Source organism: Coregonus clupeaformis, chromosome 35 (assembly GCF_020615455.1).
Source record: "Coregonus clupeaformis isolate EN_2021a chromosome 35, ASM2061545v1, whole genome shotgun sequence".
NCBI classification, from domain to species: domain Eukaryota; kingdom Metazoa; phylum Chordata; class Actinopteri; order Salmoniformes; family Salmonidae; genus Coregonus; species Coregonus clupeaformis.
In genome coordinates this window covers 34,029,950-34,044,614 of record NC_059226.1, presented here as the reverse complement: position 1 = coordinate 34,044,614, position 14,665 = coordinate 34,029,950, and the positions used below count along the sequence as shown (strand labels likewise).

Genomic DNA, 14,665 nt, shown 5'->3' with positions numbered 1-14,665 from the left:
CGAAACATCATATTTACCATTGAAGGTTTTTGCATTAATTAAAATAACTAGTATATCTTAGAAGTCGTGTTGACCTCTTTTGTTCCTAATACCAGATTTGAATTGACGCAACTTTGACACTGGGTGTGTTTGCAGTCTCTGTAAATCATTACACTGTGTGTGTGTTCTGCACCCATACATTGGAAACACCTATTTTCTATAAGGCTTTGTTTGCAACAGTATGTGTAACACACCTTATTTTATTCCTAGATATGCCTACTCCAAACCGGTCATCCTTAAAGGTTTCTCATACAATACGGTACGTGTGAATCAAAAAAGCAATTTAAAAAATGTACTCGTCACAGACTTTAATATCAGTCTAGCAATGGGCTCTGGTGAACGTAATTGTTTTGTTTTCAGAAATTCCAGTTCTTGTGCTCCAAGTCCAGCCTGCTCCAGGAGTATGGAGAGAGGATGGTGAGGCTCAGCACTGCCAACACCTACTCTTACAGGAAAGGTACACACACAGCTGTAGTTATTCTAGAAGGTATTTAGTGTTCTCTATTTGTAGTACATTACTTTACCTCTTCATTATCATTTAGTGGATGTCCGATTTGAGGAGTTTGTGGACTTGCTGCTGAGGCCTCAGTCTTTAGACACACTGGGCAGTGGTGAGTTTGGTGTCTGGAACACCTCATGGTCATTGTACAGTACATGAGCTCAACAGGCAAACCATGATCTGTAACATAATACAACATGCTATGTGATCATGCTGAAAAGTCAAAGCATTAACAGAAACAAATTTCACACACAGCCAGACATCCTGGATCTCACCCGGTCTCTCTATGACAGACACTCTGTATTTCTTCGGGGACAACAACTTCACTGAGTGGCGCTCTCTGTTTGAGAACTACAAGGCACCACGCTACATGCTGCCTCACACCACGAGGGCCTACAGCTTCGGTATCGCAGGTCAGTGGATCTGTGGACCTGTATGGCTCAGTTAGTAGAGCTTCCCACAGTTGTGTCAAGTTGGCTGGATGTCCTTTGGGTGGTGGACCATTCTTGATACACACCGGAAACGGTTGAGTGTGAAAAACCCAGCAGCGTTACAGTTCTTGACACAAACCGGTGCGCCTGGCACCTACTACCATACCCCGTTCAAAAGGACTTCAATATTTTGTCTTGCCTATTCACCCTCTGAATGGCACACATACACAATCCATGTCTCAAGGTGAAAAAAATCATTATTTAACCTGTGTCCTCCCCTTCATCTACACTGATTGAAGTGGATTTAACAAGTGACATCAATAAGGGATCATAGCTTTCACCTGGTCAGTTTGTCATGGAAAGAGCTGCATGTTTTGTAAACTCTGTGTAATATTATTATTCATATATTCTGGATTACACTATACCAGGGTCAAGGGTTGGATATCAGAATCATGATGTACAGCTGCAGTGGTGTTCAAGGTAGATTAAAATATGACGTTACCATCAGTAGCGGGGCGACTTGTACAGGACCCAAAGTACGAAGCAAGAGGCTAAACTCAGATGCATTTACTGCCACATGCAGCTATCAGGTTGCCAGAGAGCTGAACAAACCCCCATGCACACTGGTGTGTCTGTGTGAAGAGAAAGGAGGACATTTAATAGTGTGTGATACATACAGCCAGTTACTGTGATGAAGAACAGGCTGTCATCCTCTGTTAAAGCTTACCTCCTGTACCTTCTATCCACCCACCCAACCAGGCCCAGGAACAGGTGTACCCTTCCATTGGCATGGACCTGGCTACTCTGAGGTCATCTATGGCAGGAAGGTAAACAACACATGAACTGCCTATCAAATCATGGTCCACCCTAATGCTTGATCATGTCTCCTAAGAATATCTCACAATCAAGTCAAGTCAGATGTATTTAAAGTGCATTTCACATGGGTCACAACACACTTTACATCAATAAAACAACAATAGAACCTTGAAGAAGGGGGAATAATGGTGAAGAGGGGAAACGACCAACAAAATGAATGCATTGAATATACAACTGTCCCAGTGTCTATAATGACACCTGATTCATATTTAAACATGGGTCCAGCACCAGTAGGTAGGCTGGTGTAAGCCTGAATCCAGGGTCAGCCTGGCTGGCTGTTAGCCTTAACACGCTACACTACCTTATTGTAATTGATGCTGTAAGCCTTAATGCGCTACACAACCTTGTTGTAATTGATGCACGTCTGTTAAACACAACAGTATGAGATAGCGTTTTTTTCTCCAACCCCCACAGCGCTGGTTCCTGTACCCCCCGGAGAAGGCGCCCCATTTCCACCCCAACTACACCACCCTATCCTGGGTCAAAGACACATACCCTTACCTGACTGAGGAGGAGAAGCCCACAGAGTGCACCATCCGTCCAGGAGAGGTCAGAAACCCCCCCCACTAATTAGTCTTTTGACAATCAGATCAGCTCTTTTGCCAATAATTGGTCAAAAGGTCAGAATTGGGCTGCCAGTGCCAACGCAGCCATAATAGATTAGACAGAATGGTTGAGCACCGGAATACTTTAACTGTCACCCTTCCCTCTGTCAACACGGGTCACTAACATGAGCTACAATCATTGTTGATGCATTTTCCAACATATAATGGGGATAACAATCATAGGAGTCATAATTTGGAGGAATTTCAACTATGAAATGTTAAACACATTTGAAACATTTATCAACCATGGGTCACTAACATGAGCTAAAATGACGTTTGAGGCATTTAACAATATAGGAATAGTAGGTGCCTTTTTTTGAATTTCAACTATGGAATATCATTTTAAACACATTTAAAACAACCATGGGGGTCACTACGTTTTGAGGTAAACATGACTTTTGAGCCATTGTTTTCACTGAATTGGGATGATAGGCTGCGTTCAGATTTGTCTTTTTGCCTTACCACGGCAACAGCAGGAAGAGGATAATAACTAGTATTAATAACTTGTCATTCTGATGTCACTGGCTTTTTGTGTTGTTGCTGATAGGTGCTGTATTTCCCTGACCGCTGGTGGCATGCCACGCTCAATTTGGACACCAGTGTCTTCATCTCCACCTTCCTGGGCTGACCCCTGATCCTGCAACAGACTAGAAGGTCATAAGGGTCATTGCCCATGGACAAAAGCCGTGTTAGAATACTTTCAACATGCATCATTCCTTTTTCCCTCTGTGAGGTAATCAGATTTTTTGCACATCCAGTCATATAGAATACAATACAACTTTATAGTCCATGTGTTAGTGATCGACGGAAATGTGTTTTGTGCTCTTCTCAACCCCCTCAGACAGCGCACAGTGATTAGTGATGGGGAGCAGGAAGGACGCACTTTCAGAAGTATCATGTAAACTGGGCTGAAACGGCACCCCACCACAACACTCCTGTCAACCCAAAACTGCATTTCCTTATTTCTGCTCTGTCGTCATAACTACTATGTAGATCACTCTTCAGAGACAAAGAAACAAAGCTGTCAAAGACTATTGGAACTTCTACTGACCTAAAGGAGAGGAGTGAATGTAGTTTATTGACTGTATTCCCTGGAAGTCACATACTGGTTTTCCAGCCCCAGGACTTTTACATCGGTTCCATTGTACCGGGCCAACTAGGACAAATGCAGCTCAAATATGACATTTATTTGATAATAAAGTACTTGAAAATAAAAGATTACCATTTGTGTCTTGATTTTCAATGCAAACACTGCAGTCTCTAAGTTGTAGCTTTTTTTTATTGGAACACTTGACATAACAGCACGACAGTGAAATAAAGAACATTCACAGTCCCAATGAGGGTCCAGAGAAACTTGACTGTACCCCTTTGGACCCAAGTTTCCACCCCCCTCTTAGGAGGAATCAGGGCCTAGGGGGAGAGTATGCCCCCCACCCCTATCCCACATAAACACACCCCTACATGTACCCATAATAATGATACACATGACAGACTAACACAACAACTGTCCATCCTCACATCCAGCAGAGGGTAGGAATATTCAGGTTAATTTCAGATTCAATCATTTTCAGTTGGTAAGTCAAACAGGTTCATATGGCTGAGAGGAATGTATGATTTCTGCAATGATGAGGAGAGGAAACTGATTATCTGTTTGCAGCAGGGTTGAGGGGTCGAAATGAAAAGGACCCATTTTTTATCAGGATATTTTAATTCATGAATTTGCTTTCTAAAATCGCCTGAATTAAAAAATGTAATTGACCCCAACCATGCTTTGCAGCCACTGGACTAAGGCTCTAAGTGTGGAATCACTAAAACAAGAGAGACCACAAGCAGTAAGTTATACTGAAGAGAATACCGCCCTTCTCAAAGCCAATCAGATGACTGACTTCCATATTCTACTTCAAGCTCCACTTGAGGCACAGACAGGACACCACCTGAAAACATTCACCGACATGTAAACCAGAGAAGACACATTACAATTAAACACAGCCTTCAAAAACACACACCTACGACAATTTTAAACCAACCTTTTCAAGGAACATTTGGAATTTGGTTTACTTTTTGAATTGACTGGAATTGACCCCAACCCTGACCCCTACTGCTACACACTTCCGCATTAATTTACGCTCAAAGATCTGTATGAGCCAGATGAGTGGAAACAAAATGGTGGAAACTCAGCTAGCCAAAATTAGAGGAGACGTCCTTGGTCAAAAAACAACCCTTTGCTCAAAGCCTCCAATGCTCTTCCCGGACCCTTCCATCATATTGATTACACATATTGGTGCCCTACATTCTGCAAAACACAGAAGATGAGGGTTAGGGTTTCTTTCTATATTATACAACTCATGTTTATACAGTCTGTTCAGCCCTCCAAGAAGATATAGAGGTAAGTGCTGCATAGTGGTGGTAAGAGATCAGGATGGGTTTAAAATTGGCCCATCTACAGGCCACTCATCGAGCTGCCTCAGACAGTCCTCTTCCCCATAGAAAAGGAGATTTAAAATAGAAGACAAGTTGTGGAGCATCACCACAAGTAGAGTACATTTAGCCCTGATTGGTCAATCGCTGCATTTGTAGACTCGAGGTCTAGGATGTGATTGGGTCGCCGTGTTAGAAGTCTGCAATATAATAATAATATGCCATTTAGCAGACGCTTTTATCCAAAGCGACTTACAGTCATGCGTGCATACATTTTTGTGTATGGGTGGTCCCGGGGATCGAACCCACTACCTTGGCGTTACAAGCGCCGTGCTCTACCAGCTGAGCTACAGCTGAGCTACAGAGGACCAACAATATGATTGGTTGTTCTGAGTGCAACATTCAGGCGATTGGCCCAAGGTGTTGGGTACTAGATTCTGATTGGGTCCTGTTGTTGGATGATGTGCTCTGATTCGGTGCAATGTTTGGTAGCGTGTCCTAATTGTTGGGTCTGAATTTGTTCTGACTAGTATCAGCAGCTGAGAGACAGAATAAAATAAATGGGGACAAAAGATGGGAACAGAGAGCGAGATGGATAGATCAAAATGAGATTTAATGGCAGTCCTAGTGAAGGTGTAGCAGTCTGTAGTGTAGTCTCAGTCCTAGTGAAGGTGTATCAGTCTGTGGTGTAGTCTCAGTCCTAGTGAAGGTGTATCAGTCTGTGGTGTAGTATCAGTCCTAGTGAAGGTGTTTCAGTCTGTGGTGTAGTCTCAGTCCTAGTGAAGGTGTATCAGTCTGTGGTGTAGTCTCAGTCCTAGTGAAGATGTATCAGTCTGTGGTGTAGTCTCAGTCCTAGTGAAGATGTATCAGTCTGTAGTGTGGTCCCAGTCTCAGCTTTAAAGTGCAGATCATACTTGTTTGGTTTGTTGTCGTCTTTTTATGTCAGGTTCTTCTTTTGGAATGATTCCTCCTCCTCCCCCTCTCTCTCTCCCTCCCTCCCTCCCTCGTTCAGTAGTCCTCCACCCATCCATTCTCCATGATGAAAGCATCGATGACCTCTTTCATTGCCAGGTTAGGGATCAGCTGGTCTTGAGTCAGAGGGCTGCGTGTCACCGGGTCAAAATGGCCCACTCGCTGCAAGCAAAGAACAAACGCAGTCAGGATCCTATGGGTGACAATACCTTAATACCAGGGGTGAAAGTAGATGTAATTTCTTCCCTGTACAGGACCTCCTTCCCAATAAAAATGTATGGGCCTAATCATAGAATTACACATCAAATCCCTATTAATTCAATAGCATCTCTGTGGGCCTAGTCGTAAAGATTTGTCACTTAAACTTTGAACATGTATTACCATTTATTGTGGCATAAACACAACCAGTTATGATGTTTTCATCTGATTGTCAAACAATCACTTCAAAGGGCTCCTTTACTAGTAGGCTACCAGCGCACGTTCATCCACTCAATATATTTCAATTCCAGCCTCCAAACAGTGGTGAATGGAAAGTGACACCTGTTACACAAAACACATAAGTCTAATTACATTTGGCGATTGTCATTAGGCCAGAATTAATGCGTACACTGCTGTTCGTGCATGTCTCGGTGTCGGCCACACATCTCTGCTTTGGCAAAATGTCAGTGTTCTCGTCAAATCACATCGCATTTTGGAGCCCTTTTCAAATCCATTCACTCATTTTTCATGCCTCTGACATGTGGTAATATGGTGTAATGGCCTAGTTTTCTTGACATTGTTTTAATTATTTTGATAGGGTCATGTTTACCGGTACGGCGTACCCCCACTATTTATTTTGCCGGGAAGCTGTACCGGACCTTACCTTCACCCCTGCTTAATACTTAATAATATTGCCACAGAAATTATGTGTAACTATTGTTTTACATGGTCAGTGATTCATTGTGGGTTTAAAGGAGTATTCTGGGAGATTCTATTTGGAGTACTCCTGCCTATCATTACCTAGTCTCTCTAGACATCCAGGTTTTCTCCCACAGTCGTTCCAGTTTAACATGTCTGTATGTCACAGAACGTCAGTTTGGCATAGAGGAACCACTTCACTGCCTACATCAACACCTTATCCGCTTGAATAAAATGCTAAATTGTAGCTAGCAAGATGGCGATCACAGATGTTATTTTTAATGAGCGCATTTCGCAAGTGGCTAGTTTGCATCAACTACCTTCACTAAAACCACTGCAAAGGTTTTGGTTTCAAATCATGACGTTCTGGCATGTCTGCCGCGTGATTTGTAGGGAGGGTTTTCCACCTTATCGAGGATGCCATAAGAGTCCATCATTCTAACCTGACCCTAGTCACTGCTGTTGCCTAGTGTTGGGTTTTATGAGCCTAATCCTTACCTGTAGGTGCTCCTCGATGTCTTTGCGGTCGTAAGTGATCCCACTGGGTGTAATGCAGGGCTCCCTCATCAACTCAAAGCTGATCTTTCCACACAGGTAGTCTGGGATCTCCCTCTTCTGTTAAACAAACAGAGGTTATAAAATATCAATACATGGCCATGCTAGACAGGATGTCTACTGTGGTTACATATTTTAGTGTCTTGTACATTCTAACCCGGTATTTGTTATTAACAAAGGGCTTGGGTTAAGATTTTTTAAGGGTTTAGGAATAGAGTTGTTTCTAGTATGGCCAGAGTGATAGCCAAACAGAAACCATTGATGATGTATGGGCTAGTGCTGAATTCCAAACCCCTAGCCCCTACTCCACAGCAGACAAGCCGCTCCGGTAGATCTGAGAGGATTGGACAGGCGGAATCAATTTGGAATCATTTTCACCCAGCCAATCAGAAGGCAAGATGAAACTAGTAAGAACCTTGGTATTTATATCTCCCTATCACTCAGAGTGCAGGAGTGCCAAGGGTGTAGGGGCTAGGCTAGGGGACAGGGGTAAACAGATGTAAAGAGCATGGGAGTATGTCAATTGTATTTCCTCTATTCCTCTCTCTCCTCCTTCTCAAAAACCATTGGATGAGAAGGTTAGAGGGGAGGGACCTCTGACCTTCTCATCCAATGGGTTTTCGGAAGGAGGCGAGGAAAGGGGACAGGAGGAATCAAGGAAATGCAAGAGATTCTCCCCCTGATCCTGTATCCACCAGGAGGCAGTAGAGAGCACTCACCTTCCTCTTCTCATCCAGCTGAGAGAAGAGCTCCTCCATGTCTGACAGTTGCTTGTCCTGTAGAGAAATGTGACCCCTAATTTAAGATCACTTTATTTGTCAATTGTACACAGGGTCCAACCAAAATGTCACTTCCACTTTATCCCAAACCCTCTGAAAGACACACATACATGCAATAAGCTAGAATAAGACCAAACACGTTTTAAACGGGTTTAAAACATGTTCTGCTGCAGAGGCGTCATGCTCATAGGGGGCACAGGGGCACGTGCCCCCTCAGATTTGTCCTGTAAAAAAGCAAAGCACAAAACAAATGAATACATTTTTTATTTTTTCTCTGTAATACTACTAGCCACCTAGCAATTTTACGAAGTTGGCTTTAGCTAGCCCAGATAGGTTCCCAATCTCCCAACCTCATAACTAGCTACCAAGAAGCCATTTCAGGCTATCAATCAAGTTACAGTAGCTAGCTTGTCTAACTATCTTAGCTGGTATGCCTGCTGGCAAGGTTGGTAGACTAGAAAAGCAAGCAATAACTAAATGTACTGAATAAGACTCATATTCCTTTCAATCTTTTACCCTGATTTTAGCAGAGAAGCATTTTTTTTTTTTTTACCACCAGTCAGGAGGATACAGACAGCTCAAGGTATGCTTTGCAAACTTTTTTTAATTTTTTTTACATAGAATTAAGCATAAATGCTAAATTCTCCTAACACCCCTTTAGACCACCCCAGCCATCCTCACGTACTTTGTGGCCCCTCAGAGTTTTGGGGTGATTAACACCCCTGTTCTGTTGCATATCCTTATGAAAAAAAACTTGATCTTGATTAGTAAGGTTGTGTTAACATGTCGTTGGATTAAGACTTTGTTTCTGACTCTATAAATATGTTTAGCTGATGAAAGCCCTTTTGTTGTTGAACCATTTCTAGTCCTTACTTTCCCATTGTTATTTGTTTATACCCTGCGTCTGTGGACGTTAGCTGGATGTGCAACGTACATTACTCTTGGTACACTTGGTTTGGGACTCACATGTTTGGACTGGAACTTAGTGAGGTCGTGTCGGCTTCTGCATTCCTCCGACTTGCCGTCTTGTTCCTCTCTGCTGTCATCCAGTTCCCTGAGGACAGGACCAAAGTCATCCAAATCACTCTGCTATCTTCAACCAAAGTTTAGCTTATTGCAATATAAATGGATAGTATGGATTACTTCAGTAACTTCAACCAACCAAGGCTTAGCTTATTACAATATAAATGGATAATATGGATTACTTCAGTAACTTCCACCAACCAAGGCTTATTACAATATCAATGGATAGCATGGATTGTAGGCCTATAAAATGGATGGACTAACTGGTTTTACACACCAACTACAGTTGGGGGCATAAAAAAAAACAAAAAAAACAATCCCCCAGGGTGACGCCAAGCACAAAGTTAATTAGCAGTCATCTAGAGCATGGCGCTTGCAACATCAGGATAGTGGGTTTGATTCCCGGGACCACCGGGCATAAAAAGTATATGCTCGCATGACTGCTTTGGTTAAAAGTGTCTGCCAAATGGCATATATTATTATTATATTAATGCCCCCAACGGTAAGAGACCTTCTACAAACAAGGCAGGGAGAATGTAATGGTTTCCCACTGACTAATGGGAATTGATTGCGCAACTTTTATGGTTGTTCCATTTAAACTTGAGTGTTGTAAATACACATATAGAACACAAGGCAGGAAACAAACTATAGGTGAGCACAGAAAAAATCCCTCACCTCTTCTTCTCTGCCAGGATGAGTTTGGTGAGATAGGCGTGCAGCTCGTTCTCCTGGTTAATGCGCTTCTCCTCGATGCTGTTCCAGCGCTTCTTCTTGGCTATCCGGAGGGCACTGGGAATGTCGTCGCCAAAGTTCAACCGTTGCTCTTTTGCCAGGTTATATGCTGATGACCAAATGAAGGACAACTATTATTATTAATGATATAATGATGTATTAGCTGGTAGAGCTGACTTTATCCAATGTCCTGTCAAGTAACTTAGAAATATATTTTGATGTGTGTATCTAGACTCCTGAATGGAAGTGTCTGGGGTGGGTGCATCTCAATGGTCTGAAGCAGGTTCCTCTCCTCATCTCCTCTCCTTCATCTCAATAGTATAATGTAGTTTCCTCTCTTCATCTCAGTAGTCTAGTAGCTTCCTCTCCTCATCTCCTCTCCATCTCAGTAGTTAGTAGCTTCCTCTCCTCATCTCAGTAGTCTAGTAGCTTCCTCTCCTCATCTCAGCAGTCTAGTAGCTTCCTCTCCTCAGTAGTCTAGTAGCTTCCTCTCCTCATCTCAGCAGTCTAGTAGCTTCCTCTCCTCAGTAGTCTAGTAGCTTCCTCTCCTCATCTCAGCAGTCTAGTAGCTTCCTCTCCTCATCTCAGTAGTCTAGTAGCTTCCTCTCCTCAGTAGTCTAGTAGCTTCCTCTCCTCATCTCAGCAGTCTAGTAGCTTCCTCTCCTCATCTCAATAGTCTAATAGCTTCCTCTCCTCATCTATCTCAATAGTCTAAAGTAGCTTCCTCTCCTCATCTCAATAGTCTAATAGCTTCCTCTCCTTATCCATCTCAATAGTCTAAAGTAGTTTCCTCTCCTCATCTCAGTAGTCTAGTAGCTTCCTCTCCTCATCTCCTCTCCATCTCAGTAGTTAGTAGCTTCCTCTCCTCATCTCAGTAGTCTAGTAGCTTCCTCTCCTCATCTCAGCAGTCTAGTAGCTTCCTCTCCTCAGTAGTCTAGTAGCTTCCTCTCCTCATCTCAGCAGTCTAGTAGCTTCCTCTCCTCATCTCAGTAGTCTAGTAGCTTCCTCTCATCAGTAGTCTAGTAGCTTCCTCTCCTCATCTCAGCAGTCTAGTAGCTTCCTCTCCTCATCTCAATAGTCTAATAGCTTCCTCTCCTCATCTCAGTAGTCTAGTAGCTTCCCCCTCCTCATCTCCATCTCAATAGTCTAAAGTAGCTTCCTCTCCTCATCTCCTTTTGACACTTGTCCAGTTCTTTAAAATGAGTACAGATGAAGGAGAGAAGACAAGAGACCTGAGGTCTATGGGACAGGAAGACAACGGGACAGGAGGACTATGGGACAGAAGGTCTATGGCACAGGAGATCTATAGCACAGGAGGTCTATGGGACAGGAGGCCCATTTAGACTATTGAGATGCACCCTCTGTGTCTGGACCCTTGATTGCCACCTAGGCCCCCAGCCCACCTCTCTGCAGGTTGCCGATGGCCTCGTCGTAGTTCTCCATCTCCAGGTGACACTGGCCCAGGAAGAAGAGGGCCTTGACTGACTGGGGGTCCAGCTCCAGCGCCTGCTTGCAGTCGGCCAGGGCCTTATCGTGTTGCTGCAGCTTCACGTGGCACAGTGCCCGGTTGGTGTAGTACACAGACACCGAGGGGTTCCGCTTCTGGAGACAAACACATTATTCACTATTTCTATCCCCGTTTCTCATACCCTTATCCCATTCCTAAGTATGCCATGCTTACACACACACTCTTCACTACAAGCGATAGCTGACTTCCTAGGTCTCGGGGTGAGGTTACTCATCATGCAAAGTTACAATTTTGTGCACTACCTCAGTTCCGCCCACACACACCTCAGTTCCACCCACACTCTCTCTCTTTCTTTCTTTATCTATCTCCCGACCCCTTGTCCTTACGATAGCTTTGCTGTAGCAGGCGGCTGACTCCTGGTACTTGCGGCTGAGGAAGAGGCGGTTGCCCTGCTCCTTCCACTCCTGCGCCGAGACACTCTTCTCGGGGCTGCCCGCCATTTTGTCCGCCGGCCCCGCCGTGGCGGCGGCCTCTCCGCTCTGCTTCCCTATACTGCTACCCGTGTCTCAGGCCGAGCTGCGGCTGGCTGGGGGGAGAGGGCACAAGTACCAAGACATCAATAGTTTAGGTGGGGGGGGGTTATTTGAGGGGTGTTGCCTGTCTACTTCTATAAACAGTGATTGAGGGGTGTTGCCAGTCTACATCTATAAACAGTGACTGAGGGGTGTTGCCTGTCTACTATTATAAACAGTGATTGAGGGGTGTTGCCTGTCTACTACTATAAACAGTGACTGAGGGGTGTTGCCTGTCTACTACTATAAACAGTGATTGAGGGGTGTTGCCTGTCTACTACTATAAACAGTGACTGAGGGGTGTTGCCTGTCTACTACTATAAACAGTGATTGAGGGGTGTTGCCTGTCTACTATTATAAACAGTGATTGAGGGGTTTTGCCGGTCTACTACTATAAACAGTGATTGAGGGGTTTTGCCGGTCTACTACTATTAACAGTGATTGAGGGGTGTTGCCTGTCTACTACTATAAACAGTGACTGAGGGGTGTTGCCTGTCTACTTCTATAAACAGTGACTGAGGGGTGTTGCCTGTCTACTTCTATAAACAGTGATTGAGGGGTGTTGCCTGTCTACTTCTATAAACAGTGATTGAGGGGTGTTGCCTGTCTACTTCTATAAACAGTGATTGAGGGGTGTTGCCTGTCTACTACTATAAACAGTGATTGAGGGGTGTTGCCTGTCTACTATTATAAACAGTGATTGAGGGGTTTTGCCGGTCTACTACTATTAACAGTGACTGAGGGGTGTTGCCTGTCTACTTCTATAAACAGTGATTGAGGGGTGTTGCCTGTCGCCTTCTATAAACAGTGATTGAGGGGTGTTGCCTGTCTACTACTATAAACTGTGACTGAGGGGTGTTGCCTGTCTACTTCTATAAACAGTGATTGAGGGGTGTTGCCTGTCGCCTTCTATAAACAGTGATTGAGGGGTGTTGCCTGTCTACTACTATAAACAGTGATTGAGGGGTGTTGCCTGTCTACTACTATAAACAGTGATTGAGGGGTGTTGCCAGTCTACATCTATAAACAGTGACTGAGGGGTGTTGCCTGTCTACTATTATAAACAGTGATTGAGGGGTGTTGCCAGTCTACATCTATAAACAGTGACTGAGGGGTGTTGCCTGTCTACTATTATAAACAGTGATTGAGGGGTGTTGCCTGTCTACTACTATAAACAGTGACTGAGGGGTGTTGCCTGTCTACTACTATAAACAGTGATTGAGGGGTGTTGCCTGTCTACTATTATAAACAGTGATTGAGGGGTTTTGCGGTCTACTACTATAAACAGTGATTGAGGGGTTTTGCCGGTCTACTACTATTAACAGTGATTGAGGGGTGTTGCCAGTCTACATCTATAAACAGTGACTGAGGGGTGTTGCCTGTCTACTATTATATAAACAGTGATTGAGGGGTGTTGCCTGTCTACTACTATAAACAGTGACTGAGGGGTGTTGCCTGTCTACTACTATAAACAGTGATTGAGGGGTGTTGCCTGTCTACTATTATAAACAGTGATTGAGGGGTTTTGCCGGTCTACTACTATAAACAGTGATTGAGGGGTTTTGCCGGTCTACTACTATTAACAGTGATTGAGGGGTGTTGCCTGTCTACTACTATAAACAGTGACTGAGGGGTGTTGCCTGTCTACTTCTATAAACAGTGACTGAGGGGTGTTGCCTGTCTACTTCTATAAACAGTGATTGAGGGGTGTTGCCTGTCTACTTCTATAAACAGTGATTGAGGGGTGTTGCCTGTCTACTTCTATAAACAGTGATTGAGGGGTGTTGCCTGTCTACTACTATAAACAGTGATTGAGGGGGTGTTGCCTGTCTACTATTATAAACAGTGATTGAGGGGTTTTGCCGGTCTACTACTATTAACAGTGACTGAGGGGTGTTGCCTGTCTACTTCTATAAACAGTGATTGAGGGGTGTTGCCTGTCGCCTTCTATAAACAGTGATTGAGGGGTGTTGCCTGTCTACTACTATAAACTGTGACTGAGGGGTGTTGCCTGTCTACTTCTATAAACAGTGATTGAGGGGTGTTGCCTGTCGCCTTCTATAAACAGTGATTGAGGGGTGTTGCCTGTCTACTACTATAAACAGTGATTGAGGGGTGTTGCCTGTCTACTACTATAAACAGTGATTGAGGGGTGTTGCCGGTCTACAACTAGAAACAGTGATTGAGGGGTGTTGTCGGTCTACTACTATAAACAGTGACTGAGGTGTGTTGCTGGTCTACTCTACTGTAAACAGTGTTTCCCAACCTGTAGCCAATTTGTCGTTCACTACTAGCACAATGTTTGGATAAAATAACAGGGGCTAGAGAGCTACATCGTTTGATTTGACAGTTACACTGAAGTAAAGATACAGGGAAAATAGTCAACTCTAGCTAGCTGGCAAGCTTCCAAATAGCTACAAGCATGACGCTAGCTAGCCTGTTACCGTTTCGATGCCCTCCCCTCAGGTGTCAAGCGGCCTCCACGACTTCGCTCTCGTCCTGGTTTTGGCCTCCTCTCACAGAGCTTGTCTGTCTACTTCTTCCTACGCAGACAGTTGAATATTTTGGAATATAGCTAGCTTGCAAACTGCCAAACGATATCGAAAAGCACAGCTATCCAAACATGTGTATAATCAATTGATACTATTTGGCATAGTGTAGTCTGTAGTATTGCTTTAGCTGGGATGATACACTAATGCGTAGCCAGCTAATTTACCTAGCTAATAATGTTTTGATACATTTCTGGTAGTCATTGATGATGACGCATTTGTAAACGGAAGTGTTTTCAGTTAAAATTAC

At 43.9% G+C, this 14,665-nt stretch overlaps 2 protein-coding genes across 3 annotated transcripts; one reads left to right on the top strand and one right to left on the bottom strand.

Annotated features, from left to right (window-relative positions):
• The first annotated feature begins 220 nt into the window (after positions 1-220).
• On the top strand, positions 221-3,412 carry LOC123482574 (jmjC domain-containing protein 8-like). The gene is made up of 7 exons (XM_045210714.1): positions 221-298; positions 400-496; positions 582-650; positions 832-951; positions 1,729-1,796; positions 2,260-2,394; positions 2,998-3,412. The coding sequence occupies exons 1-7, from the start codon at positions 221-223 to the stop codon at positions 3,076-3,078; spliced, it is 648 nt and encodes a 215-aa protein (XP_045066649.1). The 3' UTR covers positions 3,079-3,412.
• Positions 3,413-5,460: 2,048 nt separating this feature from the next.
• Positions 5,461-14,629, bottom strand: LOC121551587 (E3 ubiquitin-protein ligase CHIP-like). Of its 2 annotated transcripts, none has more exons than XM_045211038.1 (8): positions 14,311-14,629; positions 11,681-11,880; positions 11,230-11,428; positions 9,770-9,935; positions 9,038-9,125; positions 8,012-8,068; positions 7,236-7,352; positions 5,461-6,002 (listed from the first exon to the last, which is right to left on the bottom strand). In XM_045211038.1, exons 2-8 carry the CDS (start codon positions 11,792-11,794, stop codon positions 5,877-5,879), a joined length of 867 nt encoding a protein of 288 aa, XP_045066973.1. In that variant the 5' UTR covers positions 11,795-11,880; positions 14,311-14,629; the 3' UTR covers positions 5,461-5,876. The 2 variants fall into 2 exon arrangements, with proteins under 2 accessions (XP_045066973.1, XP_045066974.1); XM_045211039.1 differs by having other exon boundaries at positions 11,681-11,876.
• Positions 14,630-14,665: the final 36 nt, after the last annotated feature.